This window comes from Cherax quadricarinatus, chromosome 37 (genome assembly GCF_038502225.1).
Source record: "Cherax quadricarinatus isolate ZL_2023a chromosome 37, ASM3850222v1, whole genome shotgun sequence".
In the NCBI taxonomy this organism is placed as follows: Eukaryota; Metazoa; Arthropoda; class Malacostraca; order Decapoda; family Parastacidae; genus Cherax; species Cherax quadricarinatus.
The window spans coordinates 6,543,552-6,567,280 of record NC_091328.1 but is presented as its reverse complement, the minus strand read 5'-3'; the positions used below and the strand labels follow the sequence as shown (position 1 = coordinate 6,567,280).

At 40.9% G+C, this 23,729-nt stretch overlaps 1 protein-coding gene across 10 annotated transcripts in view; it reads left to right on the top strand.

Moving 5' to 3' along the window:
• Positions 1–12,617, top strand: part of LOC128701617 (uncharacterized) — a 90,512-nt gene extending 77,895 nt beyond the window's left edge. For all 10 annotated transcript variants that reach the window (XM_053795456.2, XM_070091845.1, XM_070091844.1 and 7 more), the window contains 2 exons: positions 9,250–9,488; positions 10,067–12,617. In XM_053795456.2, the coding sequence (XP_053651431.2) occupies positions 9,250–9,488; positions 10,067–10,381 (554 nt within the window). In that variant the 3' untranslated portion in view covers positions 10,382–12,617. The remainder of the gene's footprint in view (positions 1–9,249; positions 9,489–10,066) is intronic.
• The last annotated feature ends 11,112 nt before the right edge of the window (positions 12,618–23,729 follow it).

Genomic DNA, 23,729 nt, shown 5'->3' with positions numbered 1-23,729 from the left:
TGTAGAAATAAAAAAAAATAGTTTTGAGAGCCGCTCAGCCATGACGTCCTTGAAGGTTAAATGGTGTGATTCTGTTTCATAACAAATTTGGATAACAACTGTAACCAGAACTATGGCAGTCAGAAGCAACACTTCTCTTGTGAGATTAGCGCTGTATAGCCCTTGTGGCTTAGCGCTTCTTTTTTATTATAATAATAATAATTGTGAGATTAGTGCCGGGTTAGGATAATAAGAGTAGTGTGAGGTGCCAAAACGTGTGAGAGCAAAGTATATGAAGAGGTGAGACTATTGGCAGTAATGAGAGAGTAAAGAAAGAGGTGAGAGAGTAGAGAGGTGAGAGTAAGGTAAGCACTGACAGGATGAGTCACGCGGCTGGCAGCTGCGCACATGCTGCCAACAAGTCAATATATATATATATATATATATATATATATATATATATATATATATATATATATATATATATATATATATATATATATATATATATATATATATATATATTTATTTATTTATATATTACATAGAGACAGGGTGTTCCAGAAATGGGTCACAGCAACAAGGGGTCACATTTGGAAGTTGAAGACTCGGATGAATCACAGGGATGTTAGGAAGTATTTCTTCAGTCACAGAGTTGTTAGGAAGTGGAATAGTCTGGGAAGTTATGTAGTGGAGGCAGGATCCATACATAGTTTTAAGAAGAGGTATGATAAAGCTCATGGAGCAGGAAGAGTGACCTAGTAGCGGCCAGTGAAGAGGCGGGGCCAGGAGCTGTGAATCGACCCCTGCAACCACAACTAGGCGAGTACATGCATCTACCCTCTGACGTTGAAAGTGGGTTTGGGTTCAGTTTGGTTTTCGACTTTGATACATTCTTACCAAAAGCAAAGAAAATTCAGACGAATATATAAAATTTCCATGAATTCTGTAGAGAGTGCACAGTAGTTACCAAATTGTGGGAAGGTCTGGCTTTCACATGTCCTTATTTTAACTTATCCATTGATTTATACAAATATTTTTAGCGTAGTTAATTACTTAGTTTGCTAGGTGTAAGGCCATTATATATCACCTAAACACAAATATAAAATATTTAAATTCTTTAAATTCTCGGTGTAAGTACACACACATAAACAAGCACACACACACACACACACACACACACACACACACACACACACACGTCATCGAAAAGGCATTAATGTAGCATAAAGGTACAGAAGGCCAGAAAAATGACAGGGTGGATTTAATGAGAACTTTCAATACAAGAAAAATAATACCAGTCGTGACACTACTCGACTTGCGTGCTCTCTCGTCTAGAATACTGATGGTATCGGTATTGATGCTAATATCGATAAGTATCAGCTATTTTTTGGCGTAATCAGTATCGGCATCGGTAAAAAGTGGCATCGTCCCTTCCCAGTATAATAATATTGAATTCTGTGAACACAAATACTGAGGAATAAGAATAAACAGTGACACTGTAAGTAACCTAGACTGTAGGCTTGAGGAGAAACTCAAGTTCCTTATAAGAACACTTGTTGATAGAATATTCACAACCACAAGACCTGGTTACAGACCGGGCCGCGGGGGCGTTGGCCCCCGAAACCCTCTCCAGGTAACACTAATAATAGCTTAATAGTCAGAGCTAAAAAGGAAACCTTGAGAAGGACGTACATACGCTTCATTGCAAGCAGTGTCCGGGGAAGGTATATATGTGTAAGAGACAATGGTATATGTGTGAGCAAGCTTGTGTATAAACAGAAATATTAGGTTAAGTAATTTTTAAAATGTTAAGTTTTGTCACGTACGCGATTGTAACCTCAATATAGATTTCGACGACTCAACAATAGAATTTTAAAGGGGTGTCGAAAACAATGAATGTAACACTCATGTTGAATTCATTGGTGGGCAGGTAACACCCGCTCATGGTCAGAGCAATGGAGGTCAAGTGATACTATCCCTCTTCGTGGTGACTGAAGATTCCATGAGTTATGGCGTAGATGTTTATGTAGGCTTCATCCATGATTTTAAACTTGCAGTTTTTTATGTATTAAATTACTTAGAATTGAATTTAAGATAGTTCAGCAAATTTAGACAATGTGACTCATTTCCACTGGGGTCACTGAGTGGCGTAATGTTAGTTTCCAAGTCTTTTTAAATATTGACTTCCAGTTTTGGAACCTGATTAATATATTCACGAGGAAGTGCTAAACTAGTAAGGGTCAAACAGTGCCTGAGGAATGTAGGAAACCAGGTATAATCCAAGGAAAGGGAGGGCAGTGAAAATTCCTTGGTGTGAGTCCTTCACCAGTATTAGTGTCTTTCCCTTCCACACCTACTGAAGAGATTTGAAACTGAGAGGAACTGTGCGTGTCTGGGTAGCTCAAAATGAATTCTTAATGGCACGAAATTTAAATTTGTAAAGAACATTAAATGGTAGACATGACGCCAAATATATCTTGTCATCCGGTGTTAGCTAGGTTCTTTAACTGAGGTTTTAGGTTAACTTTGTGACAAGTTTTATGTTGACTCATTAAATGACTAATAATTTAGATACACAAATAACCCGCACATAAAAGAGAGAAACTTACGACGACGTTTCGGTCCGACTTGGACCATTGACAAAGTCAAACTAACCAGAAGTGGAGCAGGACGGCTATATATAGGCAGGAAGAGATGGTGGTAGTAGTAGTACAAGAATGGTATATAATACCGACAAGATGAAATTAAGACACATGCGCAACACCCGGGCATCCCTATCGTAGACGTTTCGCCATCCAGCCAGCCACTGGATGGCGAAACGTCCACAACAAAGACAACCAGACGCCGCATTATTTAATAATTTAGGCTAGTTTAGTTTAACATGTTTAGTAGGTGTTATTGGATAGAGCCCACTTGTACCAGCTAGGTAATCTCTCTTAATGCACCAGCTAGGTAACCCCTACCTCTAACATTACTGTTGAGATCTAGCTCCGGAGCCTCTCTAGAAGATATAAAAGCTGATTATTCACGAGGAAACGCGAAATCGTAGGGGTTATTCAGCACTTAGGGTATAGAACGTAATTAGGTTTGATTCTAGAGGAAGGCGGCTAAAATTAGAAAGGCAACGAGGTTTCTCCCTTCATAATCCTTCATCCCCTTTTCCTTGGTCACAACACATACTAAATTCGTAGTGCATTTGTTTTTAAACTAATATTATGGTTAGTTTTGTTGCACCTGTCTTCACAGAAGTGCAGTCATGATCCTGTAACTCATTGAACCACAACATCCTCACTCGTCTTTCAAAGTGCAGGTGCCGAACTTCCCATCTCTAGAAACTCAGTCCGGATAACCGGTTTCAGGAAAACTAGGTCACATATAATCAGTCATATTGCATATAATCAGTCATATTGCATAAAAATAATCTTGGACTTTCAATCGCTCTTAAATAATTTTTTGGCGTACTTAGATACTACCGTTTTGTATATGAACATCTGTGAAAGCCTCTCCTGGAGTGACATTTCTTTTTATTCGTACAGAGCTTATTTTCCAAAGGTTATCATTACTGCTATCATTTAGTATATTTCTCTACTGATATCCACATTGCTACAAGGTCTAATTCATCAAGAACAAAAAAGCACAATACCGTGACTGGAACAATACACAAATAACCCGCACATAGGAGAGAGGAAAGCTGATGATGACGTTTCGGTATAACTTGGCCTATTTACAAAGTCAAACTAACACAAAAGATTGAGGGAGTCAGTATATATAGGCGAGGGAGACAGAGACGGGACCGAGAGAGGAAGGAAGAGCAGTGGTGGTGGCGGCAAGGCTAGTAGTGATAGTAGAAGTAATAGTGATAGAAAGTAGGAAGAGTAGTTTAGTAACACAAGAAAGGGGAGTGAAGGGAGGCAATAGTAATGGTAGTAGAAGAAACGGAGTGGTAGGACCAAACACACGGGAAAGGGATGGGGGTATGACTGAAGGACAGAACGCACTTTGCATAAGAGACGAAAACAAAAACAGAAAAAGAAAATAGGAAAGGAGAGGAGGTAGAGGAGGAGAAGAAAGGATCAGGTCAGGTCACAAGTGTTCTGAAGTTTGGAGCATTTGACAGTGTAATGAAAAAGGAATGAGTCAACAGAGCCAGGACTAAGATTTGCACAAAGAAAGCTGTGTAAAAGGGATGCTGCAACAAGACGCCTTCACAGTCTCTCTCTTGTTGAAGCATCTCTTATACACAACTTTCCATGTATTAATCCTAGTCGTGGCTTTGTCTCTGTTGATGCTTTCCTCTCTCATAACATTGTCAAATGCTCCAAATTTCAGAACATTCGTGACCTAACCTCATCCTTTCTTCTCGTCCTCCCCAATCTCTTTTCCTTTCCTATTTTTTTCATTTTCTGTCTTTGTCTTCCTTTCTTCTACCTAAGTTTTTCCCCCTTGTGCTATTGGTCCTATCCTTTATGGGCCCTTAGCTCTCCTGAAGTGCCCCCTTTTCTTACCCTTAAACTGATCCCATTTCTACTGCTACGACTACCACTCCATTTATACTACCATTACTATTGCCTCCCTTCACCCTTCACTCCTCTTTCTCTCTTGTGCCACTAAGCTACTCTCCCTACTTTCTACTACCACTATCACTTCTTCCATTACCAGCCTTACCATTACTACTTTTTCTTCCTCTCTTGGGCTTGTCCCTGTCCCCTTCACCTATATATATATACTGGCTCCTCACACAGTCCTGTAAGTGGTACTCCACTTGACAAGAATGCTCACCGTATCGCTGCCATAGGGCTGTAAATGGTGCATCACTTTTACAAACGCCGACATCCCTTCAGGAACCACTGTCAGGTCACCAAATGGAGAAAAACCGTGTCAGGACCCTTCCTGGCAAACCTACATGAACATCATTACTCAATCAGAAGCTTAGCAAGACCATCCACAACACGGCAGGTATTAATACACCTTCAGAGAATCTCTAAGTCATTCTGGCACTTGGGTTGCGGCCTGACCTGAGTGCCAGGAATGGCTGAAATGGAGTTGCAAGATTCGCCGCGCACTTGTCATAGGACTGCCCCCGCCATAGGGCTGTAAGCGGTACTCCACTTGACCTGAAGAAAACTCGCCCTGCCCTTGTCATAGAGCTGAAAACGGTACATCACTTGTACAAACTCCAACACTTCTTTGGAAGCCACTTAGGGGTCACCACATAGAGATGACTACATGAACTTAAATGGACATGAACTCTTATGTGTTGTGTGACTTTGTAAATGGTCCAAGTTGGACCGATATGTCATCGTAAGCTTTTCTCTCTCTCCTATGTACGGGTTATATGTGTAAGTAATTACTGGTGAGTTTAGCATTTAGTTTTGATTATAATATTAATGTGTATTTAATTCATCATTTATGTTCTTAAGACTACCTAAATTCAAGTGGTGAATTAGACACTTTTGTACGATTTGGAAGTCTTGATTGATGAAATATTTCGCCAAGTGGCTTCTTCAGTCCGGTACATTATAAATGGTGGAAGATTAGTTTGAGGTAATTAGTCCCTTAGCTTTAAGTCGATGTATTCAATTCATCAGTCTGGAGAAAAGTGGTGAACACAGACTATGGATTAGACACATGTGCAACACTTGGGTATCTTTAATGAAGAAACGTTTCGCCACACAGTGGCTTTATCAGCCCATACAAAGGAGAATGGTGAAGAATAGGTGTTTGAAGTAATCAGTCCATCAATCTTGAGAAGAATACAGCATATGTAGGAAGTGGCTTATATACTGTAGGCAGGAGAGGTGAAGCAGTCGTAGATAGTATCACATTTGTCCAATGTGGAAGTAGGTCATGCCCAAGGGTTAGGCAAGTGAAGAATTTCCTGTATTAAGATCCCAAGGTGATGTGTGGCGAAACGTTTCCTCATTAAAGATACCCAAGTGTTGCCCATGTGTTTAATTTATCAACTTGTCGGTTCTCTGAACCATTCATCTACAGACTATAGGTTGAGGGACTGATTACTCATTCTCATCTTCTACCATTCGTCTCTGTACCGGACTAAGGAAGCCACTCTTTGGCGAGGCGCTTACACAATAGATTCCCAAATGTTGCAAAAGTGTCTAATTCTTCAACATATCGGTTTTATAAACCTTTTACATTATATTATAAGTTATGTAGACCAGCGGTTCTTCACTTCTCCATGTCATTTACATTAAGCCTTTGGCTGTATCGAATCTTCAGAAAATACAAAATTATATTTATAGGGAATTGCTAAACTCATGGGGGTCATATTATTATAATAAAAAAGAAGCGCTAAACCACAAGGGTCATACAGCGCTGCTCATGGGGGTCATTGTGCTTGAGGAATGGGAGGAAATTAGTTCTGATCCGAGAAAGGGATGACTAGCTTTAATTCCATGGATCATAAGCCCTTCACCAGCATCAATTTTTAGAGCTGCGTGACACACACGGGTATCGCGCTTTTTTAATAAAATAACCCCCTCAAGGAAGGTTCCTTGATGTTGGTGAGGGGCTCTTGATTTAGGGAATTGGATCTGTGCTCCAGTTCCCCGAATTAAGCCTGAATGCCTTCCACATCCCCCCCCACAGGCGCTGTATAATCCTCCAGGTTTAGCGCTTCCCCCTTGATTATAATAATAATAATAATAAAATAACCATCATCACTATCTGTTTGAAGGTGTGTAAGGCTATAATATCCATGTAACTTCTCTGCGCGTACCGCAGTTCACAAGCGATAGTAAGTTTATTCAGGTATATGTACACAAATAGTTATATAAATTATCATACGTAGCAACACGTGCGTAGATTAATTAGGATAATTCAGAAAAGTCAAACTGACTTATTTCCATTGGGGTCCTTTTTCGACTGTATCCCAGTCCTGAGTCGGCACTTGTTAAGATCTTTGGCTGTCATTGGTCTGAAGTGGTAAACAAAGGGGTTTTAATCAAATTATAGTTTTACACCCCTGGTGGTTTAGCGCTTAGGTTTGGTAATAATAAAGCTTTACACAGAGCGAAACTTTGTTCCAATAAAAGATTATTCTACAATGTGTGTTTTTGTATTGGCGGCATTCTTGCCACTGCGTATTGGTCACACCAGACCTCAGTCATGGCCAGCTCATAGAAAGGAGAGTCTGGTGAGAACTGCCATATCATGTTGCCACTCCAACATTTTGTGAGTGATTGCAACATTTATTAGAGATCACGTCCGCTTTATTTTCAACCTCACCTTCAACGCCCTGACAAGCTTACTTTGCCCTCGCTGATCAAGAACAGTGCATTAATGGTGAAAACCTGTGTGCAAGTAATCGGAGCTGTCATCTTCCTTGGATCAAACCCGATTATTTCCCATTACCCAGGTGTTCTATGACAATTAAAGGTCTAGTGTTTCCTCGTGTAATAATCTGACCATATCTAAAAATTTCACATCTAAGGGTTTAAATAACAGCTGATTTAAGGCGCCCACCCTAAATTTCTTATTTTTCCATCGTGGTTATTCGTAACTATTTAGTTCTTCTGCACTTACCGTGCACTGCTAATTGATACCCCCACCGCTTTAGTGATTTTCATTAATTTAATCATTCTCATATATTTAGATTACCCCCTCCACCCCCATCGTGTTGCTCATGTCTTATTCATCAATTCCTTGGATCATTGGAAGCAGTAGGCCAGCGGGCAGGCGCACCCACCTACCCACCAACACCTGACTCATCCGCCATCTTACAACATTCCTCTAACCTGTTTTTGTTTCACTTGTCCTCTCTCGCTACAGTATCACTGAACATATTAATTGCCATCAGAGTCAGTTGATAGTGCCGGTGGTCTCAAACACGGTACACTCCTGCATAATACATCTTGTATTACCAAAATTAGATGCACAGTATTTACAAGACATTTTAGGTTAGAGGAAGAACTGCTAATCTAATACCACACAGGATGGTTTTCCAGTCGTGTAATTTTTTTTTTTCGTGACATGATTTTCCTATCACGCAGAATAGTCCCCCCTCATACTTTATCACACGATGGACTTCCAATCAGGCAGGATATTTTTTCTGATATACTCAGTCACACAGGATTATTTTCGAAAAAGACTGGCACATACTCAACTAAATTATAATCAAAACCAAGCGCTAAACTTACATGTCATACACTTTAGCAATGAGCTGGTCATTTGACCAAGACCCGCACCAGGGAGCCTCCCTACACCAAATTAGCAGTTTGAGTAGTTAAGTGGTGTGCTGGGAGGGAGCTAAAAAGAGCGAGAGGTTCCTATAATAACTAGACGTCTTTTTCTAATATAGCCATTCAATGCCTTTTACCCCCCCCCAACTCCATATAAAGCAATCAGCGTAACAAGGGATTTTTTTAATCACGGGAAAGTGTTAAATCTGTAGGGGATCTCACACCACCTAGGGAATAGGAGGCATTAAAAATCGATTCAAGGGAAAGGGGGTGAAGTCCAAATCCATGAATGAATAGCCCATCACCAGCATTTCAGGGATGAGGGTCCCTAGGCCAGTTCGAGGTGGTACCTCCCTATATATATATATATATTATTATAATCAAAAAGAAGCGCTAAGCCACAAGGATATATATATATTAGTCTTATTATAATCAAGGGGGAAGCGCTAAACCCAGAGGATTATACAGCGCCTGGGGGGGGGGATGTGGAAGGCATTCAGGCTTAATTCGGGGAACTGGAGCACAGATCGATATATATATATATATATATATATATATATATATATATATATATATATATAAAATATAGAGATATATATGTATATATATATATATAATATATATATATTTATTTATTTATTTCAACGAAGTTTTTTAATCTTAGTTCAACTTCTTATAAAATTATGGGGAAGCGCTAAACCCATAGGATTATACAGCACCTATGGAGGGGGGGGGGAATGGAAGGTATTCAGGTTTAATTCGGGGAACTGGAGCAGATAAAATTCCCTAGATCAAGAGCGTCAAGGAACCTCCCTTGAGAGGAATGGTTAATAAACTTGTTAGGATCATGCAGTACTCGAATACGAGGTAATTAGGTTTAATCCGAGGAATAGGAGGGTAATTACAACATTTTGGATCATGAAATTTTCATTGCTGTACGACCCTGGTGGGTTTAGCGCTTAGTTTTGACGATAAAAATAATGAACCTTTCATCAGCATGACGGCAATCCTTGTGAAGGGGAGAACTAAGATATAAAAGACATTGAAACTATGATTGATATGTCCTCAGGACTGGCAGCAATGGAAACAGCAGTTAGCGAGTTGCGAGTTATGACTGGTGTACTACTGGTCCTGGTACTGTTGCTCTTCGTCGCCATGGTGGGCCTCTTCCTTTATTTCACCAACTCGCTTCCCAAGTTTCGCCTTCCAGTGCTCTTCAAAAACAAGTGTGACACAAAGGAAGTGACAAACAAACCCTGCAACGGTGTTGATCACAACTCCACTGTAGTCAGGATCGCTAATTACCAGGTAAGTGTGGGAACACTTGAATGTTTAGTATGCACTATATATAACATGTGGAGAAAAAAAAATAAGATACCAAACCTGTCTATCGAGGCTATCCTCTGAAAGGAATTAGTTTGTCTAGCTAGTCTGTCAAGATATTTGATGCACAAGGTTTTCTCCCCTCGCTGAATATTATTACAATCAAAACTAAGTGCCAAACCCACAAGGGTCATACAGCATTGTGGGATCGGATATACTAAAGATGAAATATGCAAAGATCAGATACCAGTGAGGATTAGGAGTATGTAAAAGGCAGCCAGTAAGGGTAGTGTGGAGCGCTAAAGAGAAAATATAATAAAGCAGTTACTGACAAAAAGTCGCATTCTAATTTTGACCAATGATGTTGCTAGGGATTTAGCCATGTTACTGTTGCTCATATTGAAACCCCAGATGGTTAACACTAGCCCCATCACAAGGGAGAACAGATGGCAGGTCCACCAGATGCTAGGGGAACATGGGATTCGGTTAACACACTTCCCGGTCCCTATCTATCAATTATGACCATTTTCTTTTTATCTAAAAATCCTGGTTTTCTCACTCAGAGTAACCACCACAGCCCGAGGACAAACCGGTCATCTGTGAATATGTCATCAAAGGGTCCTACTGAGGACATAGTGAATCCCCCCGAATTTCAGCCTCGGCCTTTAAGGGTCCGCCAGCCATCTGAGTCCACCTGCCCAGACGAGAGCAGCGATTTGCCCCAACATGCTTATGACAACCTTGCCCTCTCCACCTCAACTCTCCACAACACCTCCACAGACACACTGTCAGCTGCAGTTTCCACCAGTACCTTGGAGACAACGCTGCCTTCAGGTAACCATCTTCAATCTACAAATGGTGAAACTGTCATAGTATGAAATTTACAGGGGTTGTTAATTTATGCTGTTTAAGTTTACTGTTGCAATTCTCGAATGACCATAAATATAAAACCAACAGACTCCCCAGCAACGTTTTACATTAAGTGTGCTCAGAATAGTATTAAGAGTAGGTATGATAGAACCCAAGATACCACAACTAATAAATGGCACCCAATTTTGGAGTGGTCTCTCGACTATCAAACAATTTACATTATAATCAAGGTAAGTGCTAAACCCAAAAGGGGCATTAATTATAATGAAGTGCTAAACCCTGGGGTATAGGAGGCATTCAGTCCCTTGAATCTAAGGACAACTTATCAACACTAGGGAATTTACCGTGAGGCAATTTCTTACAACGAAGAAATCTATGCAATAAGCCAGCAATTATTCTGTTTAGTGTCTGTAAGAATCTGCACAGATGACATTTGAGACCTAAATGTTTTCAGTTTATAAGAGTAGAGCAAAATCTCACCAGTTGAGTAGTGTACTTCACATAAAATTATCTTGGAATTTAATTTCTGCACCATATTAACAAGTGGAGAGGTCCAGTTCACACATTAAATTTGTATCTTATGCTAGTCATGTTATGAACCTTGAAAATTTAAATTGTTTAAGATATTAATAACAAATCAAACTCCAAACCCATAAGGGTCATACAGTTCTGTCAAACAAATATACAAAAGGTTTTTAACTAAGTGCTAACAGTAAAGGCATTATTCTGTAAAATCATTGAGTTAAGTAATTAGCATTTGTTGGCTTACCTGGCTGCTGTGTGGCACTTTCTCTTTTATATATGCATATCCTTCACCAGAAAATAAATCCAGATATAGAATTACACTGCAAATATGGAGGTATACTGCCATAGGCTTTTCTCTTTGGAATTGTATGAAACTGTACCTGCTCAATTTTTTGAAACTATTTACATGCATATAATTATAGTTATATTTCATGGGGAAATGCTAAACCTCTTACAGCAGTACATGGGGAATGGGAGGTAATTAGATCCAATGAAGGAGTAACTGAAATTTCTTAAGATCAGGACCCCCTCAGGGAAAGTTTCTCGATGCTGGAATTGGCCCTGTTCTTTCCTTTCCTGGATCAAACCTGATTACTTAACATTCTCGTAGTGCTATATAACCCCTCGCCCCCTGTGGGTTAAGCACTTCACCCTAAATTTAAGAGCAAGAGCCTTTCAACATCAAGGACATGAATATAATTATCATTATATTCATAAATATTATTACATTCACTGAGGGGGCATTAAATCTGTAAGTCTTCATATCACTTGTGACTTCCTGTTTAACAAGATTCTCATCTATAAAGCTACAGTCTTTCTCCGTCCAATCTTGTTTTATATAAACCACGTTCAGTTGAGGGTTCCCTCGGGTGTGTGTACATAGGTCAACAGAGAAATGTGTACAAAGCTTACCTCTCACTGGTTACAAAGAAAATATGGAATATATTAACACAGTCTGTATAGCAATAATGCTAAAATAACAATAAAAAAAAAATGCTAAATATATATACACACAGTAAGGTTGTCTAATTCCTTGGACCAAGAGCCCCTTATCAGCATCAAGAAACCTCCCTTAACCCGTAAACGGTCCAAACGTATATATACGTTTTTTCAACATTTGAAAGTATGTAAAAAAAGTATTTTTTTTTTTTACATTTGAAAATGTGTAAAAAATCTTCGATTCTTTTTTTTTTTTTGTTATATTTGAAAATATGTCAAAAAAACGTAGATCTACTTTTGGAGCACTACACATGTGAACGTAGATCTGCTTGGACCGTTTACGGGTTAAGGGGAATGTATTGTACATGTATAAAATAGGGAGGTACCACCTCTAGTATTGACAACTGGCAGGGGAGCCTTGAAGAGAAATGTACTTACAGAAAAAAAATCTGCCAGTTTCTCCCCAGAGGAATTAAAAGTATTTTCTTTCCCTACCATCCAGTATGAGAAATTTTTTGAACTTAAAGTAAATATATTTAAAAGTACATTGGAAATGACAACTACTGTGACATCACAAAATGTATGTATCACACTTAATCCAGATAATTTGGTAATTATATGTAATATATATATATCACTGCATTTTTATATGGTATTACTTGGTTGAAAAGTATACACAGCTTTTTAAATTAATACAGTATTTGTATGTGACTACATGTTTTATAATTTTATAAGTTTTCATAAAATTAATGCAATAAAGGGTATTTGTTCATGCTCGTGTACACTTTTTTTTTTTTAAATGTATTCCTATTATAGTCATAATATAATCACACTAAGCATTAAACCTGAATGTATTCCTAAATTACCTTAAAAACATTATGCACAGTGGAAATTTATAATTTGCAAAGGTTACATTCTTGAAATCTGTACTACCTAGGATTTATGACTTAGTAAAGAACGTAGTGTATAGGAAAAAATTGGATTGCGTTCCAACAACATCCAAAAAACCCAAGCAAGTTCTCCAGTATCAATTTTTGAAAAAATATTTTTTTCTACCTAATTTTGAGACCTTCGTGGGTTTGCCACTTAAGTTTTGACTGTAATAATAATACTACCTATTCTGTTGAAGATGCTCTGTGAAATATCAACTCGAGGTTCAGAGACAAGGATGGGTATTATTATTACAATAAAAAAGAAGCGCTAAGCCACAAGGGCTATACAGCGCTGCAGGGCAGGAAGGAAGCGAGGGCATCAGGTGGCAAAAGGGAGATGGATGAGAAATAGGTTACGGATAACAGCGGGACAGTGGATGGTGAAAGGGTAAAGGGCAGCAAGAGACTGAACTAAAAAGGGCTGAGGGGAGTGCAAAAGTTATCATCATCAGAGTTTGTGGAGTAAATCAGTCGTTGTCAAGAAGTCAATGAGAGAGTCAGGATTAAAGGAGGGTCCATCAGCAAGAAGGGAAGGTAAAGAGAGAGTAGTAAAACGAAGACGACGTTGGAGGTAAATTCTGCGTGCTCGTTGATAGAGAGGGCAGTTAACAGAATGTGGCTAATCGATACTGGAACTTGACACTGTTCACAGAACAGGGTGCCTCTCCATGAGATACCCATGAGTAAGACGAGTGTGGCCAATGCGAAGGCGGGAGAGAGTGGTCTCCCAACCTCGGCACTGATGACAAGAAGACGGCCAGTAACCTATGCTCGGTTTAATAGAATGAAGTTTGTTACCGAGCAGAGTTGACCAACGTTGTTGCCAATGGGTGTGAAGGTGGGTAGCTATTGCAGCAAAATAGTCCAGAAATGGAACACCTCTATAGGAAATTGGTAGGTCATGTACTGCTGACCGCGCAGCAGTGTCTGCCTGTTCATTGCCCTGTACGTCGACATGACCAGGGACCCAACAAAAAACAATATCTTTATGCTTGGTAGAGATACGGCATAGCCAAAGTTGGATACGGAGAACTAGGGGGTGAGATGTATCAAATTTTCGTACAGCCTGTAGAGCACTAAGGGAGTCTGAGACTACCACAAATGATGACACAGTTATAGATGCGATACGAATAAGTGCTACAAGAATGGCATACAATTCAGCAGTAAAAATGCTAGCCGAAGATAGTAAATGCCCTTGCACGACGCTGTCCGGAAACACTGCTGCAAATCCGACACCGTCTGAAGACTTAGAGCCATCTGTGTACAAAGCGATGGCATGAGAATGAGAATGGAAGTGATCAAGAAAAAGAGAGCGGGAAGCCACCGTAGGCAGTTGGGCTTTCGAGCAAGGGAGTGAGAAAGAATAGACCCGAACAGCTGGAACTTCCCAGGGGGGTAGAGAAAAGTGAGATGCTACATGAACATATAAAGGTGGTAACTGAAGGGAAGACAAGAGCGAATGTAGGCGAAGAGAAAAGGGACAGAGCAAACAGGGGTGGAGAACAAATAAAGAATGTCTACTAATATCGGTGACCATTCTATAAATGGAAGGATTGTGGAGATCCTGAGAGCGTACATAGTAGCGAAGGCATTGGGCATCACGGCGATCAGACAAGGATGAAACATTCGCTTCTGCATAGAGGCTCTCAACAGGGGAAGAGCGAAAAGCACCAAGGCATAAACGTAATCCTTGGTGATGGATGGGGATAAGGCTAGAGAGAGTAGCAGGAGAGGCCGCTGAATAAATCTGGTCACCATAATCAAGTTTCGATAAAACGAGGGCTGAATGTAGGCGAAGCAGAGTTCGACAATCAGCTCCCCAGGAAAGATGAGCAAGGGTTTTAAGAAGGTTTAGCTGGCTGTGACAAGTTGCCTTCAGAGAGGTAATGTAAGGTTTCCAGGATAACCTACAGTCAAAGAGAAGGCCTAGAAACCTGACTATCACGTTCGGGGATACGAGTGCCATAGAGATACAAAGGATGATCAGAGATGACAGAGCGTCTAGTGAAAGTAATTTGGCGAGTTTTGGTACTGGAAAATTTAAACCCATGCGTGGTGGCCCAAGTGGAAACACGGTCGACCGCATGCTGGAGAGAAACTGCAATGAGATGACAGTCAGCGCCTGCACAAGCAATAGCGAAGTCATCAACATAGAGTGATGACCAAATATTGGGTGGAAGAACAGAGGCCAAATCATTTATAGCAAGGAGAAAAAATGTTGTGGTCAGAACACATCCCTGAGGGACACCTTCAGCTTGGACAAAGTCCGGGGAAAGCACATTATTGACTCGAACACGTAAGTGTCTGTCAGTTAAAAAGTTCTTAAAGAAGGATGGTAGATTGCCTCGGAGGCCTAAGGAGTGGGCTTGGGCCAAAATATTATACCTCCAAGTTGTGTCATATGCCTTCTCAAGGTCAAAAAATATGGCAATAACTGAGTGATTATTTGCAAAGGCATTACGAACATACGTATCCAAGCGTAGTAAGGGGTCTATGGTAGAACAGCCCTTACGAAAGCCATATTGACTAGCGGAGAGACTGTTGCGTGTCTCTAAATACATTAAACGGCGATTTACCAGACGTTCCATCACTTTGCAAACTGCACTAGCAAGAGCAATGGGACGATAGTGGGAGGCATCATGTCCTGTGGTACCCGGTTTGCGGAAAGGGAGAACAACGGCAGATTTCCACAGCTGGGGAAGAACTCCTTGTGCCCAAGTAAGATTGAAGAGGTGTAAGAGGACTACAAGGGCTGACTGATGTAAATGTTGTAACATACGAATATGAATGTCGTCAGGTCCAGCTGCCGATGATCGGCAAGCTGAGAGTGTTGCCTCCAGTTCCTGAAGTGTAAAAGGCACATTATACTGTTCTTCTCCGAGAGAAGCAAAGTCCAAGGGTACTAACTCTCTGGCAGACTTTGAAAAAAGAAACGAGGGGCATAGATTGAGCCCCCGGGAAATACGGACCAGATGAGTGCCAATTTCAATGGCAACATCAAGAGGGTTTGCTACATCAATACCGGCAACCCGTAGAACAGGAGCCGGGTCAGGAGAGTATTTGCCACTCAATTTCCTCACTTTTTTCCAGACTGCACTCATAGAGGAAGCAGAGGTGATGGTGGAAACAGTCTCGCCAGCAAGTGCGTTTAGCATCACGGATGACACGGCGAGCGATCGCACGCTTCTGCTTAAAATCAATAAGTCTCTCATTGGTTCTATTGTATCGGTACCTGCCCCATGCAGCTCGTTTCAAACGTACTACACAAGCACAAGCAGGAGACCACCAAGGCACGCACTTCTGAGAATGCTTGCCTGAGGTTTGGGGTGTACAATGAGAAGCTGCGGCATAAACTGACGTCGAGAAGAGGTGTAGGAGCTCATCAATGGAGGATGAAGAAGGAACCTCACTAAAAGCAGTGAGCTGCGAGTAAAGGTCCCAATTTGCCCGATCAAATTGCCAGCGAGGGCTACGGAAAGGTGGTGAGTATGAAGGAGAAGTAAGAATGATTGGAAAATGATCGCTGTCATGTAAGTCTGGTAGAACAGACCAGGTGAAGTCTAGTGCAGTGGAGGAAGAGCAGACTGATAGATCGATGCAAGAGAGAGTATGAGTACGAGGATCAAAATGGGTGGGAGTACCCATATTTAAAACATGGAGGGGGTGAGAGGCGAGAAAAGCCTCCAACTGGATGCCACGCGAGTCACAATGAGACCCCCCCAGAGGAAATGGTGGGCGTTAAAATCACCAAGTAACAGAAGTGGTCGTGGTAAGGATGAAACAAGAAAGGCAAAGTCTGGGATAGAAAATGCTCGAGAAGGAGAGAGATATAAAGAACATATTGCAAAACAACCACTCTGAAAGAATAGAGAAATTCCAAGCGCTTTCGTGACTACTCACATTATCAAGGAACTATGAAAGTAAAGCATCCAAGGGCTTGTGAGGAAGGACGCGAAGATGTGAGAACAGACTGAGGTGTAGTCGGGACGTCAGAGCCAAGGACAGCAAAAGGATTAGATGCCGGAGTGGCTATGGGAGGGGTAACAACAGAGGAGGCTGCAGAAGATGGGACCCCAGAATTCGGGGGATGTTTTGAAACACGAGAATAAGAAACACGGGGTAGTCTCCCTTGGAGGCGGAGATGAGTAACTGCCATAGCATAAGGGAGACCTTCTGCCTCTTTGAGGCAACGGATTTCACGTTCATTTAAGTAGACCTGGCAACGGCGGGAGTACGAAGGGTGAGCTTCATTACAATTAAGGCAAGATGGAGGTTGACTGCAAGATGTATTAGAATGGTCGTCGGCACCACAGACTGGGCATTCGGCTATAGATCTGCAATATTTCGCTGGGTGACCAAAACGCCAGCAATTTCTACACTGTTGCGGTGTAGGTATCACCTTTCGAACTTGTAACCGATATCCCGCGACATATACAGAGGACGGGAGTTCTCGGCTGTCAAAAGTTAAACGAGCCACATTGCAAGGGTAACGTCTCCGCCCACGGGCAGGAAGGACATAAGTGTCTACTTTGAGGATTGGGAGATCCTGGAGTTCCAGCTGTTCAAGAATGTCATTGCCACATGACTGGAAATTGTTGGACTATGGTATGGGGCAGAATGACAGTACCACTACAAGAGAGAACGATCATGAGCTTGGGTAGCATTCTGGACAGTGACGATGCGCGTACCGCTCTTGAGAGCATGAAATGAAATATCTCTACCAACATGACGCAGGAGCGCTTTGCCAATACAGTGGACCCCGGTTAACGATATTTTTTCACTCCAGAAGTATGTTCAGGTGCCAGTACTGACTGAATTTGTTCCCATAAGGAATATTGTGAAGTAGATTAGTCCATTTCAGACCCCCAAACATACACGTACAAATGTACTTACATAATTGGTCGCATTCGGAGGCGATCGTTATGCGGGGGTCCATTGTACTATGGTCAGAAAGATAGGCAGAAGAAGTCGGTCTTGAAGTAAAGAATTTAGTCCATTGTGTGGTCCGAAACTGAGCGTGGAGAGGGAGTGCATGACGTGTCGGTCTTTTCCGAGTAGAATGGGAAGGTAACGAAGGAGCATCATCAGGAGATTGACGTTGGCGATTAGGAGAAGGACCGGAGTTGGTCCGGCATGAAATGGGCTGGCAATTCGAAAATTGCCGTACCGTAGAGGGAGAGGCCGGAAGCATAGTTAAAGGAGAGCGGAGGTCAGACGAATCGAAGGAGTCAGTCGAAGCCCTGGTACCTGAAGCGGGTGAGGAAACAGCACCAGCAAGAGGTACAGGGGCATCAGGAGTGTGCGAAGAGTGGTCTAAAAACAAGGCAGGGTCAGAATGGGGTGCGGTATCAAGTAGGGGCCCGGGGGTAGTGGGTTCATGGATTGGGTTCTCCATGGTTAGGTTACTCCTTTGCTTTTTGTTTTTAAGAAAAAAAAAAAAAAAGAAAAGAATAAAAAAAAATAAAATAAATAAAAAAAAAAAAAGGGGGGGAGCGGGGAGGAATAGTTCCCAGGAGGAATGAAAGGGCCGGAAATCTCCCTCCGCGCCCAAGAGGACCTCAGCACCGCTAGTAGCGCAGATGCAGCATGGAACCCGTGCCATAACCTACCCTTCATACCAGTAAACAGCAATCCGGGATAGCAACCTCACATCTGCCGAGCTACCTCGGTGGACAAAAGAGAGGGCGGCCGGATATCCGCCACAAAGCATACCTCCTTCGGCCACTACCCCCGGAATCCGAAAGGTGGCTTCCAGAGATATACCCGTCGCCCGAAAGACACCCAAAACTACTCCGGGATACCGGAGAGGGATCGGGACATCCCCAGGCGATCCAGATTCCATGGCAAACTACTCCACCGCCAAGAACCTCAACGGAATGGGATGGACCCCGGTATCCTTTCCCCTACCTAGGAACTAGCGCGCCTGTGGGAGAAATCCCAAAGGCCAAAAAGGAGGGGTGGGGGGGAGGAGGAGGAAAGGAAAACGGGGAGGATGGGATAGGGAGGGGGGTAATTAGGTTCGGTCTGAGGAAGGAGACCGACAGGTCTGATTCCTCAGACCAAGAGCCTCTTCACCACAACAAGGAATCCCCCTTGAAGAGGAAAAGGATAGGTAGATGTAGCTTATTATTACAATCTGGTGAGGGGCTCTTGATCCAGGGAATTGGATCTGTGCTCCAGTTCCCCGAATTAAGCCTGAATACCTTCCACCCCCCCCCCCCACAAGTGCTGTATAATCCTATGGGTTTAGCGCTTCCCCTTTGATTGTAATAAAACAATAATAATAATAATTGCAATCAGAACTATGCACTAAACCACAAATGTAGCTTAAATATGGTTACATTAATACCATTCAGTATTTGTTACCTTTGAAGCCAACTTGATGTTATGTTGAAGACTGGCTTTCTAAAAGCAACTTCATCAATTACCTGTTGCAGGTATTCTGTCACACCAGTGGTTTGTTTTACCTTGTAGTTCTTTATACAGTAAATGATAAGGTCTAAATACCTGTTCCAGAGCATTCTTTACAGCAATGCTTCTAGAAAGTCATGTTTTAAATATTTAACACTGTTAGAGAAAAAAAAAAATAAGAGTGAGGGTAGGTAAATGGTTTTTGGGACCTGACAAGCTGTTGGAGTGTGATAAGTGTAACATTTTGTGAAGGGACTTGGGGGAAACCAGTTAGCTGGATTTGAGTCCTGGAGGTATGAAGTACAACCTCTCCTCAATTAGCAACATACTCGTTTACTGACAACTCGGACTTACAACGGACTCTCTGACCAGTGTGCATACCTACATATATATTAGAGCCGATTTCCTCTATTCTGTTTATTACAGTATACAGTACACTACTGTATAAACATTTATAAATATACTAGAAATGTTATAAATGGTGCACAGATGACATAAAACAATATCAAAGATGGTCAACACAAACCCACTATCATTATAATATGCTCCTTGCTTAGTGATGAATTCATTTATCAACGTGGTCTTAGGAACAGAACTGTTGTTAAGTGAGAAGAGGTTGTACACACAACGCCTTCACTCTAGAGGAGGAGTGGAGATGCGTGCTGTTTGGAGGGTCATCTGAACTGTCACATCCGTGCACCTCTGGCAAGACAGTAATAGTGTGAATGATAATGAAAGTTTCTTTTCAAGCCACCCTGTCTCTGGGGAAAAAAAAATTGGAAAGCCTAAATATTGCTGGTGCATTGATGCCATTGCTGCCAATAAGTGATAATTTTTTCACCAACTAACACCATAAAATCCAAAGTTTTTATCAGAGTTTACTCGTTTTAATTTTTATTTATTTTAAAACATCGGCCTTTTCCATTGACGCAGAGTGACCCAAAAAAAAGTTTTTTTATCATTCACTCCATCACTGTCTTGCCAGAGGCACTTATACTACAGTTAAAAAAGTGCAATATATAAACACCCCCCTTCAGAGCATAGGCAATGTACTTCCTACCCCCAGAACTCAAGTCTGGCTAACCTGCTTCCCTTCACAAATGTTACTTTGCTCACACTCCAACAGCATGTCAAGCCATAAAAACCACTTGTCTCTCCACTTGCTCCTATCTAATACTCGTGTATGCTTGCTGGAAACCCAAACCCCTCACTTATAAAACCTCCTTTACCCCTTCCATCCAACCTTTCCTAGGACAACCCCTATCCCACCTTTCTTCCAGCACAGATTTATACGCCCTCCTAAGTCCTATTTTGTTCCATCCTTCCTAAATGTCCGAACTACATAAATAACCTCTCCTCAGCCCTCTGGATAATACTTTAGAAACTGCGCCTCCTCCTAATCTCCAAGCTATGAATTCTCTACACTATATTCACACTGCCCTCAGACGAAGACATCAACACTGCCTCCAGCCTTCTTGTGTTATCGTTCACCACCTATGCTTCACACTCGTGTAAGTGTTTTTACCACTATACTCATGTTGTCTCCACAGAATCGGTTCACCTTGTCTTTCATAGACCCATCTGCTGACAAGTCCACTCCTAATTTTTTTTTTTTTTTTCAACAAGTCGGCCGTCTCCCACTGAGGCAGGGTGACCCAAAAAAGAAAGAAAATCCCCAAAAAGAAAATACTTTCATCATTATTCAACACTTTCACCACACTCACACATTATCACTGCTTTTGCAGAGGTGCTCAGAATACAACAGTTCAGAAGCATATACGTATAAAGATTGTACACAACATATCCCTCCAAACTGCCACTCCTAAATATCTGAACATATTCACTTCCTCCCTCCACTCTATTATCCAATTTTTCCATTACCTAAATTTTTTATCATTACCTTGCTCTTTTCTATGCTCATTTTTAATGTCCTCCTTTTGCATATCATTCCAAACTCATCCACCAACCTCTAACTTTTCAGAATCTCCCAAAAGCAGTGTTATCAGCAAAAAGTAACCATGACAACTCCCAATTTGTGTTAGATTCTCTCTCTTAAATCCACACCTCTTGCCAACACCCAAACATTCACTTCCTTTACAACCCCATCTATAAATGTATTCAACAACCCTGGTGACATGCATCCCTGTCTAAGGCCTACTTTTACCGGGAAACAGTCTCCCCCTCTCATACATACTCAAGCCTCACTATCCTTGTAAAAACTCTTCACTGCTTTCAGCAACCTAGCACCTACTCCACATATATGCAACGTTTACATCTGCCACATTGCTACCCTATCATATACCTTTTCCAAATACATAAATGAAACAAAAACCTCTTCACTCTTATCTAAATAGTCCACCTCTATGCTTCACTGTAAACACTTGGTCTACACACCCCTACCTGCAGTTCAAACTACTGCTCTTCAAGGATCAACAGTGTAGTATTGTTAGCACCACCATACTCTCGTGCATCCTGTTTGCTTACACAGATAAACTTTTCCATAAATATTTCAACAAACCAATCACCCCCTTCCCCCATCTATTTTATAGGTCACTATCTTTCACAGAATTACTACTGTCCTGCGTGTAAAATGGACGCCTGTACTTGTTTTACATGAGGGTAGGTTTGCTGGTGTCTTCTTCTGTCTCAAACATACAAGATTTCAGGTACGTCTTGCTACTTCTACTTACACTTAGGTCACACTATACATATACATGCATTTTTTTTTTTTTTTAACATGTCAGCCATTCCCACCGAGGCAGGGTAAGAAAAAAAAAAAAATCGACACTTTCACCATCACTCATATATAATCACTGTCTTTGCAGAGGAGTTCAGATACGACAGTTCAGATGTCCCTCCAAACTGCCAATATCCTAAACCCCTCCTTCAAAGTGCAGGCATTGTACATACATGTATAAGTATACATATACACACACCCCTCTGGGTTTTCTTCTATTTTCTTACCAGTTCTTGTTTAATTCCTATCTCCATGGTGAAGTGGAACAGAATTCCTCTAAGCCATGTGTGTCATAAAAGGCAACTAAACTCCTGGGAGCAAGAGGCTACTAACCTTTTCTGTATAAATTACAAAATTTTAAGAGAAACTTTCGTTTTTCTTATTGCGTCACCCTGCCTCGGTGGGATATGGCCGGTCTGTTGAAAGATGACCCGTCACAGACCCATCAGCTGACTTGTCTACTCCTAAATATCTAAATACATCTACTTTCCCCGATCTGACTTTCAAGCTATCATTCCCTACACTTTTTGTTACTCATTACCTTGCTCTTTTCTACATTCACATTTAAATTTCCCTCTTTTACATACCCTCCTGAACTCATCCACCAACCTTTGTAATTTGTCTTCAGAATCCTCTAAAATAACTGCATCATCAGCAGTGCGAATGTGATAAACTTCCTTTTTGTATCAGATTCAACATCGTTCAATCCCACATACCTTCACTATGCCTTAGTGTTTACTTTTTTCACAACCCCATCTATATTGTAAATACCATACATTAAACAGCCATGGTAACATCATGCTATCAAAAACATGTGAAAACTATTAATACAAATTAACTGTTTGGCAGGTCACATTAGCCAATATCTTCATTTTCCATAACCTGGAAAAGTGATTTTTTTTTTTAAGAATTAAGAGTTGCACATTGAAACACTATCAGGAAAAATAAAAAAAGATATAATAAAGAAACTTTTACTTTTGACAAAGGGTAAGAATATAATTTTTTGAAATATAAGATTTCTTTTACCCATTGCAACACATTTCATTGAATAAAAGAAAAGATAACTATTTCTATGGAATGAATGGTGTCTAATTAGGTTCCATCACTTTCTTTAAAATAATAAAAAATACTAGGAGTCAAAGAACTGCACTACATCAGTTACAAAAAAATCTATTTAATGCATTATTTTCAGTACAAATGTGATAAATCCTCAAATACTGAGTTGGCTCAAAGGACACTAATTAATTAATTAATTGGATGCAAGAGAACTGCAACTGCTAGGGTTATAAAATTGAATTGGGTATACACATTACTCTTTGAGGAGACTTGGTAAACAATAATCATTTTAATTAAAAATCAATCATTTAACTTTTTTTTTTTTAAATAAAGCACATGGCCTTAAATTATAAATGTAAAGTACGCACTAGAAACTTGTATATGGAGATTTCTTTTAAGTATCATGCTCTCAATGGCAACAAGACAAATGGCACCAATGAACATTGGAAATGAGAGCATGACAGACATGTGAATTACAACAGCCGATCTACCTTCTCATAGGACCACCAGGACCCCAGCCTCTCCCACCTCTGCCTCCTCGACCTCGACCACGTGCAGCTGTTTGTGATAAAACACACAACTGTTACTCTTAGAAATGACAGTACCTTGATAAAAGATGAGCAGAAACTCGAGCATGTTATTTTTCATAGTTTAGTTATACAATCTTATTTCCATGACCAAGCTCACATTTCTAAAAAGTTTCCATATCTTTGCAACATGAACCAAGCTACACAACAGGCTGAAATGTTTTAGTAA